Source organism: Amblyomma americanum, chromosome 11 (assembly GCF_052857255.1).
Source record: "Amblyomma americanum isolate KBUSLIRL-KWMA chromosome 11, ASM5285725v1, whole genome shotgun sequence".
Taxonomy (NCBI): domain Eukaryota; kingdom Metazoa; phylum Arthropoda; class Arachnida; order Ixodida; family Ixodidae; genus Amblyomma; species Amblyomma americanum.
Genome location: NC_135507.1, coordinates 120139888 through 120160592, shown reverse-complemented (window position 1 = coordinate 120160592; position 20705 = coordinate 120139888). Strand labels below are relative to the sequence as shown.

The following is a 20705-nucleotide window of genomic DNA, read 5'->3' as shown; positions in this document are numbered from 1 at the left end:
CACAGCTGTGAGCGCTATGGCAACGCTGCGCCGCCACACCGTGGCTGAGCCACCACGCTGTCACGTGGGTGGTCACGTGGTGTGGAGCAGCTGCCGGCGGCGCGGCGCCGCGGCTGATCACGTGGCTCATCACCTGGTTGGTCACGTGACCGTCCACGTGACCAGCGGCGCGCCGGCGAAACCGAGCTGCCACAGCTGCGCGCATGCGTCGTGTCAAGTGGGAACAATAAGAAGGAGCGCCCAGCGAAACGGAGCGGCGAAAGACTGACTTTGCAATTCACCTGAACAAGTTCTGCTCGGTCAGCTGTAGCTATCCTGTCACTCCAGGTTTAATCAGAGCTAAACCACCACCAATTTTTTGTTCCATTTAACAGCGTTTGGTAGTTATTTAGTCTTTATGTTGAAAGTTCACCGTAAGAAAACGAGTTTTGTTTCATAAATGACGTTTTCTTTGTTATAGTGGTTTCGTGCACAGCCAAATGCGGCCAGTCGCGGTGGACGTGTACAGCTCGTATGCTATAGCACTTTAAGTGCCAAGAATAAAAGTTTTCCGGGTGTGCGATTCAGCACATCGGTATCGTGCGAACAGAGCCGTGCTAAAGTACACGGTTGTGCTGGAGTAGGCATCGTCAGTTGGAGGAACATAATGCGGAGGCAGGCGATATCTATCCACAGGTTTGCGGTATACATGCGAAGCTTTTTGTTAGTAACGCTGCAGGAAATTTATCACCCTATGTATGAACACAATTTATGCATCACACTATCGATTAATTTGTTCAATCCCCAAGGCGTTAAAAAAATACACTTAGTGATACGGTCCTGCGTGAGATTGTTTTATTGGCACAACAGACGCATTTGCAAACGCACCAAGTGTAGTATTGTTGTGCCCGGACAACCAGCCCGGATTCCAAATATACAAGATGCAAAATTTCTCCTGTGAAAAGCCTTGGACAAGCCCGGTGCTGCGCCGCAAGGCTAGCGCGCCCTAACGCTCCCTTGACAAGCAAAGAAGCTGCGCCGCCATGCAGCGGCGTCCTATGGAGAAGCATCGGCGAGCGACATGTTCAAACGTGCAGCGAATTGCTAGACAGCCAGGCGCCGGTTCCCCTTTCCCCCTGGGGTCACCGCGCGCGGCAAACTTGAAGCGGGCGGCCAGCGCGGTCGCTGGTTGGACCTCTCGGACGGCTGTCAAGTGCTGGATTTTTATTGGTCCGTTTGAGTGACGACTGTTTATCGGGGCTATTTAAGCGCCAGCGCTGCCGCCTGGAGAGGACTCCGGACTCCGTTCTACCGAGCCCGTTCTGAGTGTGCCGCTCCCGAGTGCAGTGTGATGTGTGACGCGTTGGAGCCTCGCCGGACGTCACCGTGCGAGCACAGTCGCGTTTGCTGCTAGCTCTCGGCCCCTGTGCCGATCTCGTCCTGTATAATGCTCTGTACATAAGAAAGTGGCACCTGAAGAAAGTGGCACAACGGCACGGCGTGACGGCAGTTTTCTCAGCACCCTGTAAGCTGTCTGGTTTATGTTCACGTATCGAGATGGCCAGTGAGGAAGCCCAAGAGCTGCACTGTGAAGCATGCCAACAAGTTCGTTGCTTGTTCGACTCGTGTCGTTTACAAGTTACCCCTATCATGTGGTAGAGTGTACACGGGCCAAATTGGCAGATGCGTAAATGACCGGGCACGAGAACATAACAATTCCCTGAGAAATTTATCTGATCAGAATAATCTCCCACGTCACTGCAGGAGTTGCAAAGACTGCGTTCCAGCTTTTAACAACATGTCAGTCATCGGAAAAGGAAAAAACAGGGAGGAGAGGGAAATCCTGGAGGCCTACCATATTAGGTTGCAAGGCAGTGACACATGCGTCAGTGCACCGTCTTTATATCTCACTGACAAGGAATTTAGATTCCTGAGCAAAAGTGTACGAGTGCAAGGTTGACAGGCAAATTATGTGTTTTTTGTGCTTTTGTGCTTTTTGTTTGTTTTTTGTTTGCCAATTATGGTGCGTGCATCCTCTCCTAGGTGATTCGACACATTGTTTTTTTGTCTTTTAGGGGTTTTTGTGAGCCTGATACGCATGCGTCGTTTGGTGACCCAGGACGTTTCTCGATTAAACTTCAGTTGTCAGTCCAGCGTTGTCCTGTCTCCTTCTTCTCCTGGTGTCCCGTTCTTTCGCTGGTGAAGTTATGTATAATGTATAAAATCCCTTTTGTCGTTCTCACCGACGCCTGACTCGGAGTCTTCGCTACTGACTAAAGAGCTGGCTACGCTATGTCGCAAAACGAGTGGCGAGCGTTCCGGGACCACCTCAAAGTCACAGCAGTATACGCGGTCTGCTCGAGATGGCGTGAAAGCGGTATTTTTGTCAAGAATTACACTCCTCGGAAGCCGAGCCTCAGCATGGGAGGCAAGTTTGTACGGATGGAAAAAAAAAAAACGGAGAATACACAGAACACCGTCCCTCAAGCACGGATAGTGAAACTACTGAACCAGCACTGCACGGTCACGCCACCAAGCTTATCAATATCTATTTGACTTGTCGCAAAAGCAAGTTCTTTAGGACGGAACATATATTTCACCTTCATTACACTGATCAGCAGTGTACATCACTAAATACACCCTCATAATGGAGCAATTAGTCATTAGAGTCCCCCCCCCCCCCCCCCCCCCCCCCCAAGCATATAGCCATACATCTTTCATGTAAGTTTCGTGTGTAAACAAAAATTCCCCCGTGTTCGAAGACAGGAGGATCGCCTCACTGGGGCAGTCGCTCTACCGACTGAGCTTATCGAGACAGCAAGCATATGGTAGGGTGACAACGAATGAATCAGTAAGTACGCTATTCGTCGAATGTTTAGGGTAACCCGCAAGGTGGAGTGAATTTGTAATAAAAAGGATATTACTCATTCGCTTCCACCGAAGGGTAGCCTTACGGCTTAAATGGAAGGATATACAGCTTTCACAGAAATTTCGAGTTATTCATCATTTCGCTCACGCCCTACCATAAGCTACGTGACGGCAAGCCGGTAAGGACAGGACTATATGAAAGGTAGCGATGGAATGATTTAATGGCGGTGTGCCTAGCGCGAGCATTCCGTGCCGCGCCACTGCTCACTTTTTCGTGTTCTATAGTCGGTGACACTACCCGGGGCTGCCAAGCGATCGTCCCGATCGCGTGAACTAGGAGAACGGCAGTGAAGATGAAACGCAGGCTGTGACGATGGGCTTGACAGGAGGGATGAACACAGAAGAGAAGAAGATGCGGGGCTTGCCGTCACGACGAGAGAGATGAGCATAGGATGAGCGCTGGTGCAGGAAGCTTCCGGGCAGTAGGTAGGTAACCTTGAGCCGACGGCCGAGGCCCATGAACACACCAAACGGCATGGGCAGGGGCTGTGTTCGAACGTGTTGGCGGCGTCTAGGGTCGACGGGGTCATAGGTGCGAGTTACGGCGTCGTCAAGTTGTGTCTTCTGGACGGGGCTTGGGTGAACGGCGTGGTCGGTTCTGGTCTGTCGGGCTGGGGCACAGCCGGCCGGTGCGGACAGGAACACAGGACCGACGACTACGGCAGATGCAGGACGCCGAAGCTCCAGAACCAGGGTGGAGATCAGTGACCCGCACCTCACACCAAATGTTACGTGACGCCAAGCCGGTGAGGACAGGACTACATGATAGATGGCGATGGAAGGATCTAATGGCGGTGGGCCTAGCGCGAGTGTTGTTGTTGTTGTTACCCTCATACAATGGCACATGCGCGAGTGCTCCGTGCCGCGCCGCTGCCCGCTTTGTCGTCTTCTAGTCCATGACAATATGCTAGCCATCCCGGCTAGCTCACTCGGTATAGCGACTACCCCGTTGAGGTTGCGGTCCCCGGTTCAAACGCCGGACTTGGGCGAATTTTTTAATACGAAATTTTTTGTGTGTGCGGTATAGATTTCATTGTGGGCAGTAAAGCGCGAAATAGACGATAGAAAAAGTAGAAGACAACACAGACAAGCGCTGTTTCGGCTGCTTCCACTGTTTTCTATATTTAGCCCGAAACAAAACGCGGACAAAAGTAGAATACGGCACAGATGATCGCGGATCGGTCAAAACCACTTGTGCACGAAAACGTGCAACTGCAACTCACCGCTCGGCGTTACTGTACGCGATCAAAATTCAAATAGAAAACTGAACAGCCGGAAAGGCCCCGCTTAAGTCTTGAAATTTGATGCATTAACATACAATTTATCTAACCGCAGCACACCATCATGGCGGACCATCGGCAGCATATATTACCTGCGCCGACAAGTTGAGGTCCCCCAAGTCCTTCAAGATGTCGCCGTGATCACTGTGAATCCTCGCGCACGAGCTGTCATCCACGGAGCACAACTTCAGAGCTTTCAGGATGTAGTCTATTGCCTGCGGGATGGCAACACAGCAAGGCAGTACTGCTCAGTAACAAGTATCTGGCGAGTGATGACAAAAAATAAACGAGTTGCCATTCCGACAAAGCACCAGTCAAAGAGGCAGGACCAGCAGGTTAACGCTGCGTCGCAAACGTATCGTGGAAGCGAAAGTAGCACATTTGTGATTTCAGAGCCCACCTGGACCGTGCGGTTGGTGTGGTTGCATAGCAGTGCCGCTGTGTGGAGGGCTTCTCGATGGGTGTCGTTTCTGTGGATGATTTCAAGGAGAAGGCCTTCGGCTGCACGGAAGCTCCGGAGGCGAATGAGCAATTGCGCCTTGGAAGAGGAGTCAGAGACGACCGTTAGAACTAATGCTCACCCAATTCGAAGCATTTTTTCTCACAAATTTTAAGCGGAATTTTAAGTGTTAGGACTAGAGAGTTCTGCGGAATAATAGGATGTTCCTCGCGTTCTTTTAATTAATATAATTAAAATTAGCTTGATAAGGTTGGGCATTTTGATTTATTCTCCAAGCCTATAAAAGTGTACTAAATAGTTTGAAGCGCTTACATTTACAAATAATGCTCTGAATACCCAAAACAGCCTTCTAATGAACAAACGGGCCTTAATGAACTGAAAGAAAATCATGCATTAAGATTGCTTCCCCAGACTATAAGTGCTTGCCGGAATTCCTACAGAACACTTGGCCTTATGTTTCGTATTCAAGCGTTTGTTTTTTTATTCATGTCAGTTTCTCGGTAGTGTGGCTTTTGGCGCTTGTTGGTTAAGAGTTTGAAATATACTGTAGCAGCAGAGTACGAAGACACAATAAATGAGTCGAACACCACGAGCGCTACTCGAGGGCCATTTTTGTTTGTCGACGGCCATTGTTTGAGGAGCAGACGAACGACATATATGGCGTTAACACGATATCAGACTCTTTTTCAAGAGATGACTTGAAGATTCTGGGGTGATTGATGGTGGACACTCAAGGCCGAATACCATTGCAATCTAAGGCTGGTGCACGAAAACTGTTACTGGTAGGGGCTGTTTACATTTTCGTAGTGATTCATACGCTGTGAGGGAGGCTGTAGTGGACACCTTGGGATCAGTGTGGACTACTTTTGGAATTTTTAACCTGCGCAAAAACAGCCCAGCAGATGGGCGTTTTCGCATTCACCCATCATCGAAATGCGGCTGCGATTCGGTCCTCAGACATTGGCATGAGCAGCCTAAACTAAAAACCACTGAGCAACAGCGGCCGGTTGTTCTACGGAAGAGACTGATGACATTCGTCGGTAGGGGCCTGATCGGAGCCGAGTCAGGGTGGTCAGTATGTGAAATGCAATGCCCGCGTGCGAGGTGCGTATCGTAAAGTATCGATTGTCAGAAAATTTTGAATTTTACTGAATTATTCAAGCTGATTTCGAAAATTACAGAGATCAAACGTCAAAACTACCATGTAATGGTCCTGTAACCATGATTTCTAAATACCAGAAACGAAGACTCATTAATGCTGAGACCACTGCGAGCACTGAAAGACTTCTTCAGCCAAAATGTAGCGAAGGCGACCAGGAAGGTAGGAGGGAAATCTGTGACCATGGGTGGCATCATTAGAGTTCTCAGGCCCTTTTAGTCTGTGCACGAATATAGAAAAAATGAATGCCGATGAAACAAGCGAACAAAGTTTTAAAACTCGCTTTCCTGGCTTTGTGCCACACAGCAGGAAACGCGCTAGCAAGGAAGTCTAGAGCACCCTTTCTACAGTACATTTTTCACACATGTAGACTGAACAGGTTGCCGCATAACTTCAGCAAACACACAATTCCTTGCCTTCAATGCGCGTAAACAAAATATCTTAGTTAAGTTAGCCGCCGTGGTGGCTCAGTGGTAATGGCGCTCGGCTGCTGACCCGAAAGACGCGGGTTCGATCCCGGCCGCGGCGGTCGAAATTCGATGGCGGCGAAATTATAGAGTACCGTCTATTGTGCGATTTTAGTGCACGTTAAAGAACCCCAAGTGTTCTAAATTTCCGGAGACCATCACCACGGCGTCCCTCATAGCCTCAGTCGCTTTGAGTCGTTAAACCCCCATAAATTAAGCCAAACCTTAGTTAAGTTATCTCTTGCGCAGCACAATTTATAGCAAAAATAATCAGACTCTCGGTTTTGAGAAACGGCGTTCGAGTAGAATCATATTTTTCGTGGTGTTGGTAAGGTTAGCAAGGTTGAACTCCCACTCTCAAAGGTGTATTGGCTAACAACAGACCGCCGAGCAGCAGAAGGGTGCGAAACATTTCTTCCCGCCTCATAAAACCTCTTTATTACTGTCGGTAATGACTTCAGGCGTCACCGAACCGCACAACCGCTGCGGCAACGCTTACGTGGTGCACTCTGGTGTCGAGGTGGTGCGGGAAAAGACGCTGCGCTTCCTCGTACAGGTCCCGTGCTTCGTCCAGGCGGCCAGCGTTGATGTAGAAGACGGCCAGGTTGTCCATCACCTGCGGATGTGGCTCCACCGCCAGTGCCCTGGGGCGAAACCGTTGTCACAACAGCCATCCCCTCCAACCATGCTGCGGCCACTCGCAAAACGGTATACTCCGCCATTGATCTCTGTCCTGCTGGAACCGCCGCTACCCTGCCCTGGTCTTGGCCAAGTTTGTCACCCCTTGGATTATGCTCCCTTCCCTCAAAACATCGTCGGTTGCCTGTGGTCCTCATTTTATGTGCGGCCCAAATAACATCTCACGACTTTTCGCTGGCATTCAAGCCACGCTACACACCAAGAGAACTTAATTGCTTCAACCATGTGTAAAGCACGCACTATAGATCTAAAAGCAGAGGGCACGGGCTCCAAACAGATGCTTATTGCAAACGCGTCGTTGACGTGACGGCTGAAGGCGGCAGCCGAAACATTGAGAGTAAACTGCTGCTTCTCGCTCTTACCGAATGCTACTTAGGTGCATGCGCACGCACACACAAAGGAAACAAAAAAAAACCACATGCACTCGCTGAGACTCGAGCCAACGTCCTCTGAAGATCGCATACGGTGCTCTATCAACTAACATACAGCGGCGGCGGCCAAATTTTCAGCTTTAGCTGATGTTTATATTACTTCTAGCCAATTTCCATATACATACCAGGTGTTTCAGGGAAGACTATGTAATTTGTAAGTAAAAGTGTAATGAAAATATGGCTTTTGCAGAGTAGTATTACCGGACTGGCGAACACTGGATAGCCAGTGAATTGTCTTAACTTGTAAGCAGGCTAACAAATTTCTGATAATTAACTTTTTAACTATCACAATTACGCAAGGGTTTTAAATTCGAAATTTCTATCCCGGCGATAGTATTAGCAATATCATCTTTTAGACTTCCCAGAATGCAATCATCCTCGGCACTGCGCCTCAACAAAATTTGTCTACATAATACCAAAATATACGGGCTTTCGGAAATTATGCAGACAAAGCATTCTTTCTTGTGCACGTAACCAGTCAAAAAGCCAAATTTTGTCGAGCCACAGCGCAGAGGGTAATCGTGCTTTCGAAGTTATAAAAACTGATATGGCTATTACTGACAGCCGGCTACAATACTGTTATTGCAGCCAAGTGCCTATCGGCAATAGCTAAAAAGTTAACTATGAGAATTTAGTTGATCAAGTTAACACATAATTCGTCTGTTTTTAGACGTCTGCCGAGACTGGTGTCACTATGCCGCGAAAACCTCTTTACCAGAAAAACTATTTTTTATTAGTGCCCGGCTTCCCTAAAACACCTGGTGCGTGCGTGCGTGCGTGCGTGCGTGCGTGCGTGTGTGTGTGTGTGTGTGTGTGTGTGTGTGTGTGTGTGTGTGTGTGTGTGTGTGTGTGTGTGTGTGTGTGTGTGTGTGTGTGTGTGTGTGTGTGTGTGTGTGTGTGTGTGTGTGTGTGTGTGTGTGCGTGCGTGCGTGTGTGCGTGCGTGTGTATGTGCGTGTGCGCGCGCGCGCGCGCGCGCGGGTGGGTGGGTGTGTGTCTTTACATCCTCGCCACTCGTACCACACGGTCTCTTCATTCTCACTCGCATGTTGTAACATTGAAATGTAGATTTGTGCGCGATAAAGCACCGTTGTTACACCGCACCCCGTCTCGTGCATTATGGTTCCCAGCAAAACGATGGAAATTTCAAAGTCGATGCGCATAGCACGGAGGGTTAAGTAACTCATCCATGCCCACGCTCGGCTCACTAAATACGCATTCTTTCCTTCCAACTGATGTCTCTTAGGTTCGTTTCAAGGTGAAGCTGTTCGTGAGATAACAATAGGCCCCGGCATCATCATCGTCCTCTGGTCTCCAGTCTTAGTACGGGCATTTCTTTTTGAAGCCCAAGCTTTACTACTCTCCTCCGTACCTTCTTCGCAGTGTGCGCGAGTTTGACCTTGAACCGAGGAGAAACCGCGTGACAGCTATCACGTTGCTCAGCCGCCGCTTCCGAAACCGAGCGCTCGCCTGTGTTTCTCTAGGCTGTCGGCATTCATTGTGTTCATAGGCGCTGGCGCTGCAACGTCAATCCCTCAACTCCGTTGATATTGAGGAAAGGAAGGACGCATAACTGGCTCCCTGGGTCAGTGGGCCGCTCAATCGCGCTTTGAGGTACGTGGCGGTGGTGAGAGATAGGGATGGGGCCTGCTTGCATTAGCGCTGACAACGTTGTGCCAGACACGCTGCACTGCAGCAGTAGGCCGTAGCGTTCATTGGGTGACCAACCTCTCTCGATCAGCCATTAACTGCCACCTGCCAGGGTGGCAAGGTGGGCGGGCTGCCTATCCAGTGTGCGGAACGCACTCAACGTTACAGGCGCCAAGCGGCGTCTACTTGCCCGATGCACCACAGCTTTAGCTCTCTAACTTTGCTCCGCAATAGTGGTACCGCCGCTAATTATTTCCTTAGAAAAACTAAAACGCCAGTTCTGGGCTGATTTGGTGGTTTTCTCTTCCCAGTCACGGTCTTTACCTGAACTTTGAAAATCTTAAACACGTGCACTCAGATGACTTATGTAACTTTTACCCAACTTATTGTTTAAAGATACAACAGCAGTATCTTACTGGCACTCACCTACGGGGGCAGGAACGTGGAGGCTAACGAAAAGAGCACCTAAATTTCAGGGCAACGCAGCGAGCTAGGGAAAGGAAAATGATAGCTGTAACTTTAAGACACCGGAAGCGGCCAGAGTGAGTGAGGGAAGAGACGCGGGTTAATGACATCCTAGTCGAAATCAAGATGAATAAATGGGCCTGGGCAGGGAAAGTACTGCGATGGCAAGATAACTGCTGGTCCTTAAGGGTAACGGAGTTTATGCCAAGCGAAGGCAAGCGTAAGAGGGGACGGCAGAAGGTTAGGTGGCCGGATGAGATTAGGAAGCTTGCAGGCATAGGGTGGGCGCCGCTGGTAAAGGACAGGGTTAATTGGAGAGACATGGGAGAGGACTTCCCTACAGTGGGCGTGGACAGGCTGATGATGATGATGTCTGTACTCATGTGTCATGTCCTAATTTACCATGATGTGTTACTGTGCTTCTTTCACTGCATCATTCAATTGAATTACACGGTTGCATGTGCACAGCAGCCAAGGGAGGCGCGGCCCCCGTCAGGCAAGCCTTCTGTCGTATCGCCCAAGGCATTTCTCTAACCGAATGTTTTTAATAACACTTGTTGCTGGGCTAGCTGGTGACACATACTTGGATAAAAAGGTTGTGCAAAAAAGGCTACCACAGGAGGAAGGCACCACGAACACGAACGCTACACAAACAAGAAGAATGTGTTTAAAGAAAGAAAGGAAGTAAGAAAGAAAGAAAGGAAAGAAGAAAGCAGAAAAGAAAGAAGGAAAGAAAGGAAGAGAGAGAGAAAGGAAGAAAGAAAGAAAGAAAGTAGGAAAGAAAGAAAGAAAGAAAGAAGGAAAGGAAGAAAGTAAGAAGGGAACCGCCATAAAATCTACGACAATTTACACACGGCGGAAATACAACAAAGTGCAGGCAAATCACGTTAGAAGTAGCACTATATGATATCACGCGGGTCTGGTTAGTCGCCCGAGACAAGATAACGCTATTCGTATTTTAGATTGCTGTCCCCTTCACTGCGCACTTGTGCCTATCTGATGGCGCTGCCAACTTCCTAGGTCACTCTATCTGAGAGGACCAGCTGTTTCTGAATTTATTGGTTCTACTGTGTCAACCTGGAAATGCCGAGAGGAGTGAGTACCGTTTGTACAGGCTCTCTGCCTGCCTGTTGAGTTTCATGCTACGAAGACTCCTGGCGGCGTTCAGCAGGGCCACCGTGTGGTTGGGCTGGAGATCGAGGGCCCGCTGGTACTGCGTCATGGCCTCCTCCATGCGTCCTGCGCAGTCAGAACGGCACTGCCCTGAAGGAAAGTCGACTCGGAATTTCTAGTGGCGCTCCTTTTTCTAACGAACGCCGGTCAACTGAAGCAAAAGCAGAAACGATAGAAAGCCTGCTTTGCCACGCCTTCACTGACCTCTTGCCTGCTGGTGATTACATACGTGGTACTGAAATAGCTGAAGAGCCCAACATCGGCTGGCCTTATTCTGTGTCGCTTTGAGATGAGGGAATGTGTCTCTGCATGGAACAAAGTAATAAATACGCGTCTAGGGAACTGTGACGATTCCCCAAGGCAGCAGACGCCAAGGACACCGCAGGCGCCTTCTCAGCGGCACCCAGCTGCACGGGGAAAAAGGGAGAGGGAGAAGATAATAAACGCACCCCCGCTTTTCAAGGAGAGGAGCCAGTCTGACTCCCGCCAGCAACGTGTGCTGTCGTTTTACGGGGCGCTCTTCCCGCGCCCTCGTTAGGGCACGTCGGTGACCCGTTCCGGCATTCGCTTCTATGCTCATCCCCTTACAATACTATAACAGGAACAAAGAAACTTTTCACAACCCAAGTAAGCCGACTCAGTGAATGCGTCGAGGAGAACGTAAAGCGAGCGAGGCACCACTCCCTCCCTAACTAATAGCTTCACCGAAGCTCAAACCAGGCGCCGTTTGAGTAAATGGCGCAAACTAATCCACGATAGCGTAGCACCCAGCAGCATACAGTGCGGCAGCCGAATTTATGCACCTTTTGAAAAAAAAAATGGCACATTTGCATCAATTTCTCAAGACCATCCCTAGCATAATCACTATTTAAAAAAAACCAACTAAATCTGTTAATAAATAATACCTCTACCCTTCCCCAAGCTTTTCACAAGCCGCAGTGCTGTGCTCTTACTGTACTCATACTTTACTCGTGCTTTTCATAACCTTCCTTGCACCCTCATTTGTGCAACCTTTCCACCAACGATTGTTGCCCAAATATTTACATCTATACAGTGTGTTCAAAATGAGACTTTGCTGATTTTTGAAAAAAAACGTGAAGCGCAGTACGCTAATGCCGCTTCGAACGTTGGTAAAGTGGCCAGGCGGACACAAATCGGGTTAATAATTGCCCCATAAATTGAGTAATTAACGCAAATTCATTTTATTAGCTTTTATTGACTGAAGTTAGCGTGTAAGTTTGTATTTAGAAATTGGAGGCAGTTGCTTTCGAGGGCTTTTCTATTTTGTACCATTGTAGTAACGCGTCTGTGTCCTGAGATGCGGACGTTTAAAATTTCGTCCAAGTTCGTCTAATTACGCATGCGACACAGCGGCTATAAGAGTGAATCACCTCCCTCGTGTGACGCAGCTGTTGCGTATGGCACTCCGCCTTGCAAGAGTGTGCAGCGAGCGGCATCGCGTCTTTCTACCGGCTGTAGAAGCGATCGCTTTTAGAAATAGCTCTCCCTTGTCGCCGACCCAACAGTTCATTGGCTTCGATCGCCGAGAAGGACAACGCGGGCCCAGAACGAAAAGTCATCTGCGTCGCCACTAGCTGCACACTCTTCAAGACGGCGTGCCATACGCAACAGCTGTGTCGCACGAGGGAGATGTTTCACGTTGAGAGCGGCTGTCTCGCATGCATGCGTAATTATACGAACTGGGGCGAAATTTAGGCGTGCGCATCTCACGGGCGCGTTACCAAAATTGTACAAAATGGATTAGCCCTCGAAAGCAACTGGCTCCAAGTTCTCAATATAAACATGATCGATAACTTCAGCGAATCAAAAATTAATTAATGAATTTTAGTTGATTACTGAACTTAGGGGAAAAATTATTACCCAAATTTGTGTCCGCCTGGCCGCATTACCAATGTCAAAAAGCGGCATCAGCATACGTCGTTTAACATTAAAAAAATCAGTAAAATCTTAATTTTGAACACGCTGTATGAAAGATAACCTTACGAACCGCCCTGATATCGACCATCTGGACGCTCTTATCACCAAATACTTTTCGAGTCCCGCTCGCCACAGCACAAGCTCCGCCCTCTCAATCTTCCATTTTGAATTCGCGAAGGGACTGCTCACTTGTGGCAGTTCTCGAAGTGATGCGCAGCGCTGTGCAGACCAAGGTCTTTCTAGTGGGCGCCCAAGCAAGCCTTGTCCCAAGCTGCTTCCCTCTTGCAAGCGGCAATGAAAATACATTTACCGATTACGTTTTCGCTGGTGGCTTTCACGGCTGATCGGAAAGTAGGTTGCCGTTTCTTTCTATTGATCCGCCCAAATATCTCAACAGTTCTCATCCTCATTCCTTTCGACAACACGAGAACACCACCAGTTAGCCTCCATAGCAATACGGTCTTATTAACGGTATAAAAGAAAAAAAACTGGATTTCAGTTTGCGTACCCTGTAAACGCCTGCAGGTTCTCCGCGTGTAAGAAGTGCTAGGCAGTTATATCGTAATCTTAAATAACAAAATTACCGGTATGATTCGTATTACGCACGCAGGAATGTATGCGTCCTGTTCGATGTTTCAGCATATGCACAGACATTTTATCACACTCGAAAAGAGAAACGCGGACACGCACGTGTGAGTGCGATAGTGGCATGTGCGGGGGAGGCTACGAACTGGCGCTCGAAAGGAAGAGAGAACGCATAACAAAGAAAGACGCTCAGCGCATACCGAAACAACTGTAAGCATAGCGCGCGACCTTCGTCTTCCTGTACATATACATAATCAAGGCTCATGTTAGTCTTCGAAGGAGTGGCCGCCATTCTGGCGAGTGGGAATAGAGCTCGCCGAGCCCTGCCTCACACAATATAGGCTTCAAGGCGCACTCACTTCCCCCGACAGCTGAGCATAAGCACGTCACTCACGTTCGCCTAAATATAAGCGCGGGCGCTGCTTGGTGCTTCACAAAGCCACGGAAGAGCTTCAATAACACTTCGGTTGGGCCTAGTTGGCGCATGGTGATAATACAGATGATCAATGTGCGCAAAACATTAGACGAACCACGCACACGGGAGAATCACAAGGACTGGCGCCAGTCCATGTGATTCTCCCGTGTAGGTGGTTCGTCTAATGTTCTACGCACATTGATCATCTGTATCATCACCACGGATCCGTGCGACTGTGTATATCTCACGTGGTGGTGACTGCAATCCGGGGAGCAGAACGACCGCGAAAATTGTGTCTAAAGAAAACTCTTTATTTTAGCTGACTTGCGCCCACTGAATCACTCGGCGGCGGCGTAGCGACAAACCTGCTCGGCGGTCGTCGAACAGAATGCCCACCGCTGTCGGCCGTGCTCAATTTAAAGCTGATAGCGAACTTTCGAGATAAAGCGTACAAAGTTACTAGAACATTCTCGAACAACGTAGAATCAGCTTCGCCTGGGTGCGATCAATCCAGATAAATCTGGTCGCGTTTCTCATCGCAAACTAAAGCGATAAAGCGGCGTGCCGGCAGCTTTAAAGAATGAACAAACACTGGAAAGATTCGCGGCAAAACTCTTCCCTCAAAGAAGCATCCACTCGATGCTTTAAAACATAGTTTGATTTGAAACAGCGCAAGGCCGAAAGCCAAAGAAGAGAGCCGAGAAAGAAACGGACGACACGGCTCTCTTCTTTGGCTTTCGGCCTTGCGCTGTTTCAAATCAAACTATGAATAACCAACTCGCCCATCAGCTTGTGCTTTAAAACATAAGACGGGAAACAAAATGGATTGGGAAAAATATACACCGAGTCTAGAGACGCTGCGTTCTTAACAGTTAGCGTTTATAATAGAGCTTCAGACGGACAACATGGACAAATTCTGATCGTACGCAGAGTCGCTGGAATTCAATCATAACGCCAGAGATGACTAATCATAATTCAGTTCACCTAGCCGACGAAGAACCTTCTATGGGCCGAAATAGCGGCGCAAAAAGCTTTTCACTCAATCCGCGGTAGCGAATGGGCGTCCAAACCCAGACTCAATCTCCTGGCTTGTATTCCGCATTGCGTCTTCGTAGGTTGTAGCGTCTGGCGTCGGTCCGCTGCTGGTCTTTGATTAGTAATCGGGCAAGCCTTCGCGCTGCTTCTGCGCGTTGAAGGTAGGCGGCGACATCGACGTTCTCTTCTTCTGTAATGTTGGGCAGCATGACGTCTAGCGTGGTCTTGGCCTCCCTGCCATGGACGAGCCTAAAAGGCGTCATCTGTGTGGTCTCCAGCACTGCGGTGTTGTAGAAGACGACGTTAGGCAGGATAACGTCCCAGGTCTTGTGTTCGGCATCGACATATATAGCGAGCATGTCGGCTATGGTTTTGTTTAGGCGCTCGGTCAGCCCGTTGGTCTGCGGATGGTATGTAGTTGTCCTGCGGTGGCTGGTTTGGCTGTAACGCAGGATGGCTTGCGTCAGTTCCGCCGTGAATGCTATTTTTCTGTCCGTGATGAGCACATCGAGGGTGCCATGTCGCAGGAGAATGCACTTCACGAAAAATTTGGCAACTTCTGCTGCTGTTCCGTACGGGAGGGCTTTTGCCTCAGCGTAATGGGTCATGTAGTCGGTCGCTATGATGATCCACTTATTCCCAGACGTTGACTTTGGGAAAAGACCAAGCAAGTCCACGCATATCTGCTAAAAAAGCCTTGAGGGCGGTTTATTAGACTTCAGAAATCATGCTGGTCGGGTGGGAGGGGTGCTTCGCCGCTGAAAATCTCGGCAGGTTTTCACATAATGTGCTGTATGAGGTGAAGTTGGGCTGGTCGGTTCATAGTTGATGCGAATAAACACTGCGCGAAGTCGACGGGACAAGGCAAGACACAAAGACGCACACACAAAGCGCAGAACTTGCAACTTATTTTCTTTTTCGAACACAGGGCTCTTATAAAGGCAAACAGCATGACAATCAACGTACATGCGCAGCAGAAAAGGAACAGCGAGCGCAGAGCGACGGCAGTATCAAGAGAGCCACATGTGATTAGGACCCCCGGAAAGCCCGGATATGACTATCTAAGAAATCAATCTCCTTTCTTGATATAGAAATCGAAGGCGAGCTAACACAGTTGTAACCCGTTTTAAAGACTATGTAAGCCTCGATAACCTCCCTTTCTGTTTTTGTTTTTTCCTGAGCAAGGAATTTTGTCCCTTCCAGATAAGGACAACCGGTTCTGCTGTCCCAGTTCTTCCAGCTCAGGGGTAGATTACTGCCTGTGCCGGTGCGTAGGGACCACGTGTGCTCCACAGAGCGCTCATTAAAACAACAGCCCGTTTGACACATATAGGCCCGTCCGCACGAACGAGGAATTTTGTAGATTACTTTTGAAATGTACTTAGTGAACTTGGTCTGGTGGTCCTTCCTGCAAGTGGTGGTTTTTTTTTTATTCTGGTCAATAAAGGACACATTTTTTCCAGTTTGCATGGCACCAAAAAAAAAAAAAACAACAACGCGGAAATCAAAAACCGAAAGAGAAGTTATCGAGGCGTTCTTCATCTCAAAAAATGGTGACCACAGTGGTAGTTCGCCTTCGATTTCTCTATCAAGAAAAGAGATTGATTTCTTACATGGTCATATCCGGGCTTTCCGGGGGTCGTAATCACATGTGGCTCTCTTGATACTGTCGTCGCCCAGCGCTCGCTGTTCCTTTTTTGCTGCGCATGCCCCTTCTTCGTCATGCTGTTTACTTTTATAAGCGAAATGTTGTCGAAAAAGAAGCTAAGTCGAAACTTCTGCGTTTCGTGTGTGCGTCTTTGTGTCTCTCCTTGTCCCATCGAGTTCGCGCAGTTTATATTCGCATCAATGTAACGTGCGACATCGGCAGACAGTCGGGGCCAGTAATACTTGTCTTGAATGCAGTGAAGAGTGCGAGAAAACCCAAGATGTCCAGCTGTCGGCTGGTCGTGTGAAGCCTGTAGAACTTCTTTGCGGAGACTTGCAGGTACAACAAAGAGGCAGGATGTTTTATTCGCAGTCAGGTTCTTTTTCACGAGGACATCATCATGTACACAGAAGTAAGAAAGCCCTCGTTTGAATGAGGCGAGGGGTGAAGATACCTTGCCTTTCAAATACTCGATGAGGCGTTTTATGTCGGGGTCTGAGCGTTCCTGCTGGGCAAAAAAGCTGGGGCTGATGGGTCCCAGGAAGGCGTCCTCGTCGTCGTCCGGCGGCGGCGCATCTCCAGGGGCTCGTGAGAGGCAATCGGCGTCAGAGTGCTTGCGTCCGGACTTTTAAACGACGGTGACGCCGAACTCCTGGATACGCAGAGTCCATCGAGCGAGTCGGCCAGAGGGGTCCTTCAAATTGGCAAGCCAGCACAGCCCGTGGTGATCGCTGACCACCTTGAACGGTCGGCAGTACAGGTAGGAGCGCAATTTTGACGTAGACCAGATGATGGCAAGGCATTCCGTATCAGTTGTAGAATAGTTAGCCCCGGTCTTAGAAAGGGAACGGCTAGCGTATGCGATGATTTTCTCCAGCCCGTCACTTTTTTGAACGAGAACGGCGCCTAGTCCCACGCTGCTTGCGTCGGTATGAACTTCAGTATCGGCGTTTTCATCAAAATGCGCAAGGATCGGTGGGGACTGTAAACGACGCTGAAGTTCCTTGAAGGCTTCTGCTTGCGGCGCTTCCCATTTAAACGGCACGTCTGCCTTCGTCAGTTGGGTCAGGGGCTCGGCGAAACGCGAAAAGTTTTTCGAAAATCGTTGGAAATATGCGCACAGTCCGAGGAATCTGCGCACAGCTTTCTTATCGGCCGGCGGTGGAAACTGTTCAATTGCAGCTGTTTTCTGCGGCTATGGGCGCACTAACTCTTTGCTAACGATGTGCCCAAAAAACAGCAGTTCTTCACAGGCAAAGTGGCTCTTCTCTGCTTTCAAAGCTAGGCCGGACGACTTGATGGCGTCTAGTACTGTTCGAAGTCTTTTGAGGTGCTCTTCAAAGTTCGAGGCGAAGACAACGACGTCATCTAGATACACCAGATACACCAGGCCTGCCAGCACCGCTACCATTACTCGCTGAAAAGTCGCTGGTACGGAACAGAGACCGAACGGCATGACCTTGAAGTCGAAAAGGCCATCCGGAGTAATGAATGCGGTCTTCTCGCGATCTCTTTGATCAACCTCATTTTGCCAGTAGCCCCTCTTCAGGTCCAGCGATGAGAAATACTTGGCATTGCAGAGCCGGTCCAGCGTATCAGTGATGCGGGGGGGGGGGGGGGGGGGGGGTAGACGTTTTTCTTCGTTATGTTGTTCAAGCGGCGGTAACCAACGCCAGAATCGAAGTGGGCTGTCTTTCTCATTCACTAGAACAACTGCTGCCGCCCAGGGACTCTTCGGTGGCTGAATGACGTCAACGTGAAGCATTTCTTCCATTTGGTCCCAGAGGACTTGTTTTTCTCGCGGTGGCACACGGCAGGGGCTCTGGCGGAGAGGTCGGGCGTGCTGGTCGGTTGTAAAGCGATGCTTGGCAATTGGCGTTTGCCGGACCGTCGGCGATGACGAAAAACACTCGCTGTAGCTTCGAAGAAGACTGCGTATCCAGTCCTCTTTGCTCAGGTTTAGGGCTGGGTTGATGCCGAAAGCGGGCCAGTCGTCTTGGTCAGTTGAATCGTCTGCAGATGGGTCGGAGCGGGCGAATGAGTCTCGTACGTCGGATATTTCGCCCAAGAAAGCAATAGTCGTCCCTCTGTTAATGTGTCGGTATTCTTCGCTGAAGTTAGCAGTACTTCAGCTTGACCGTTGCAGAGATGTGCGATGCCTCTTGCGATGCTGATTCCTCGCTCTAGAAGCAACGCCGTGTTCTCCTCGATGAGAGCTTCTACGTTCTTGGCATCCGTGGCTCCTATAGTGAACATGACGCCCGATTTAGGTGGAATGCTCACTTCCTCCTTTAGGACACTTAGAGCAGCATGCTGCTACATGGTTGTCACCGAAGGGATGGCTTCGTCCGTCGAAAGCGTGATGAGCTTGGATTGCAGGTCGATGATCGCCTGATGCTCAAGAAGGATTTCCATGCCCAAGATCGTTTTAAGGAGCGTTGCGGTAGCACAACAAAGGACGCAGGATAGGTATGTCCTTTGACGGTCACCCGCGCAGCGCATTGCCGCGATGATGTAAAGAAGTGGCCTCCGGCGGTGCGAATTTTCGGGCCGTCCCAGCGGTCGTAACTTTCCTCAACTGTGCGGCGAATGTTCCAATCATCACAGAATAAGCGGCGTTTGTGACAACTAGAGCAGCAACTTTACGGCCGTCGATAGTCACATCTAAGTCGGAGGTCCAGGCTCTTGCATTGCATGTCGCTCTCGGCGTCGGGTCACGGCTTCGGCGCGTATGCGAGTCGCGGGTGGGGAGTGTGGTCGAAGCTTTTCTAGGTGTCGGTGTCGTTTTGAAAGCATTTCGCGTCGTGGTCGGGGTTGTCATTTCCTGCGGCGTCGGTGCAGCGAGTGCAGCTTCTTCATGCGGCGTAGCGATTGGAGCGTCTTCATGGGGCGTGGTCGGTGCAGGATCTTCGGCGTTGCGCTCATGAGCAACCTCACCTCCAGAGGTTGCTCTTTAGTTTCCGCTACAAAGGCAGGAAGAATTTCCTCGTACTGCGGCTGCGTAGCTGCGGCGTGGCGACGCAAAGCGCGAGGTTGACGGCGATGGTGAGCGCGAAAGGTGGTTCGCGTGTACTCGTCTATTTCCTGCGGACGCTGCTCGAAACGTAGTCGCAGGGCGTCAACGGCAAATCCCCGAAGACCGACACGTCGGTACGGGCCGTTACGGAGGATATGACCCGCCACACCGCAATGGAAGCACCACGGCCGGCTGTCGGAAGTCCTCCAGGCGTCGCATTTCATGGGGCTTGAGCGCCGCTCGTAGTCTGGGCGGGCGGGGGCAGGGAGGTGGCGTTCGGGAATAAGTTGTTCATGTCGGAGAGGACGTAGGGGTTGTCGTTGGGGCTTAGGAGTGCATACTGCAGTGCCGTAGGTCATGCACTGGGGTTCTGTGGCCGTCGGGGTGCCAAGTGCCTGTTGCACTTCTTCCCGTACCACATCCATCAGATTCACTGCTTGTGGCTGTGGGGAGGATGGCAGTAATCGGCGTAGCTCCTCTCGGACGATTTCGCGGATAACTTCCCGCAAGCTGTCGCTGGTTGTGGCCGTCGTGTCCGATTGGATTGCACAGGCAGAGGAAGGGCGATTGTAGTGCCGAGCTCGGACGTCGAGTTTATTCTCAATCGTGCAGGCTTCATGCATGAATTCCTCGACTGTTTTTGGCGGCTGGCGGACGAGGCTGCCAAAGAGTTTTTCTTTTACGCCGCGCATTAAAAACTGAACTTTCTTTTCCTCGGACATCTCGGGGTCGGCGCGGCGAAATAGGCGCTTCATCTCCTCGACGTAACCGCGGACGGGCTCATTCGGAAGCTGGATCCTGCACTCGAGGAGTCGTTCGGCTCTTTCTTTCCTCACGACACTGGTGAATACCTTCAAAAGTTCTTTCTTGAATAGCTGCCATGCCGATAGGAACGACGTGCAGTTTTCGTACCACGTACGTGCTGAGCCCTGCAGTGAGAAAAATATATGTGCAATTTTCGCAGCAACATCAAACTTGTTGAATGATGCCACGCGCTCAAATTGGTCCAACCATTCTTTGTGGTCTTCGCCAAGGGATCCATTGAAAGTTGGCAGATCCTGCGGCTGTTGCAGTATGATCTGTGTCGACATCTTTGGCGAGGTTGCGCTGCTCGTAGTGGCGTCTTTTCGTTGTCAGGTGCGGTGCGGCAGAGTCCCGAACTCAGGGTCCTCTCCCTGGAGACGTCGGCTGGCTCGGTGAGCTGGTGGCTCGTCCACCGGTGCTTAGTGCAGAGGGCTAGTGTCACGACTTGAAGGGGGCGTCCGAAACATGGAAGGCTACCCAAGAGCTCCACCAGATGTCACGTAGTGGTGACTGCAATCCGGGGAGCATAACGACAAAGAAAATGGCATCTAAACAAAACTCTTTATTTGGGCTGA

At 50.0% G+C, this 20705-nt stretch overlaps 1 protein-coding gene across 1 annotated transcript in view; it reads right to left on the bottom strand.

Moving 5' to 3' along the window:
• The window catches only part of LOC144111525 (protein O-mannosyl-transferase TMTC1-like), a 311970-nt gene that overhangs the window by 10811 nt on the left and 280454 nt on the right, over positions 1–20705 (bottom strand). The window contains exons 13-16 of the mRNA XM_077644851.1: positions 10620–10755; positions 6773–6917; positions 4588–4725; positions 4280–4402 (exon numbers count right to left, since the gene is read on the bottom strand). Of these exons, the coding sequence (XP_077500977.1) occupies positions 4280–4402; positions 4588–4725; positions 6773–6917; positions 10620–10755 (542 nt within the window). The remainder of the gene's footprint in view (positions 1–4279; positions 4403–4587; positions 4726–6772; positions 6918–10619; positions 10756–20705) is intronic.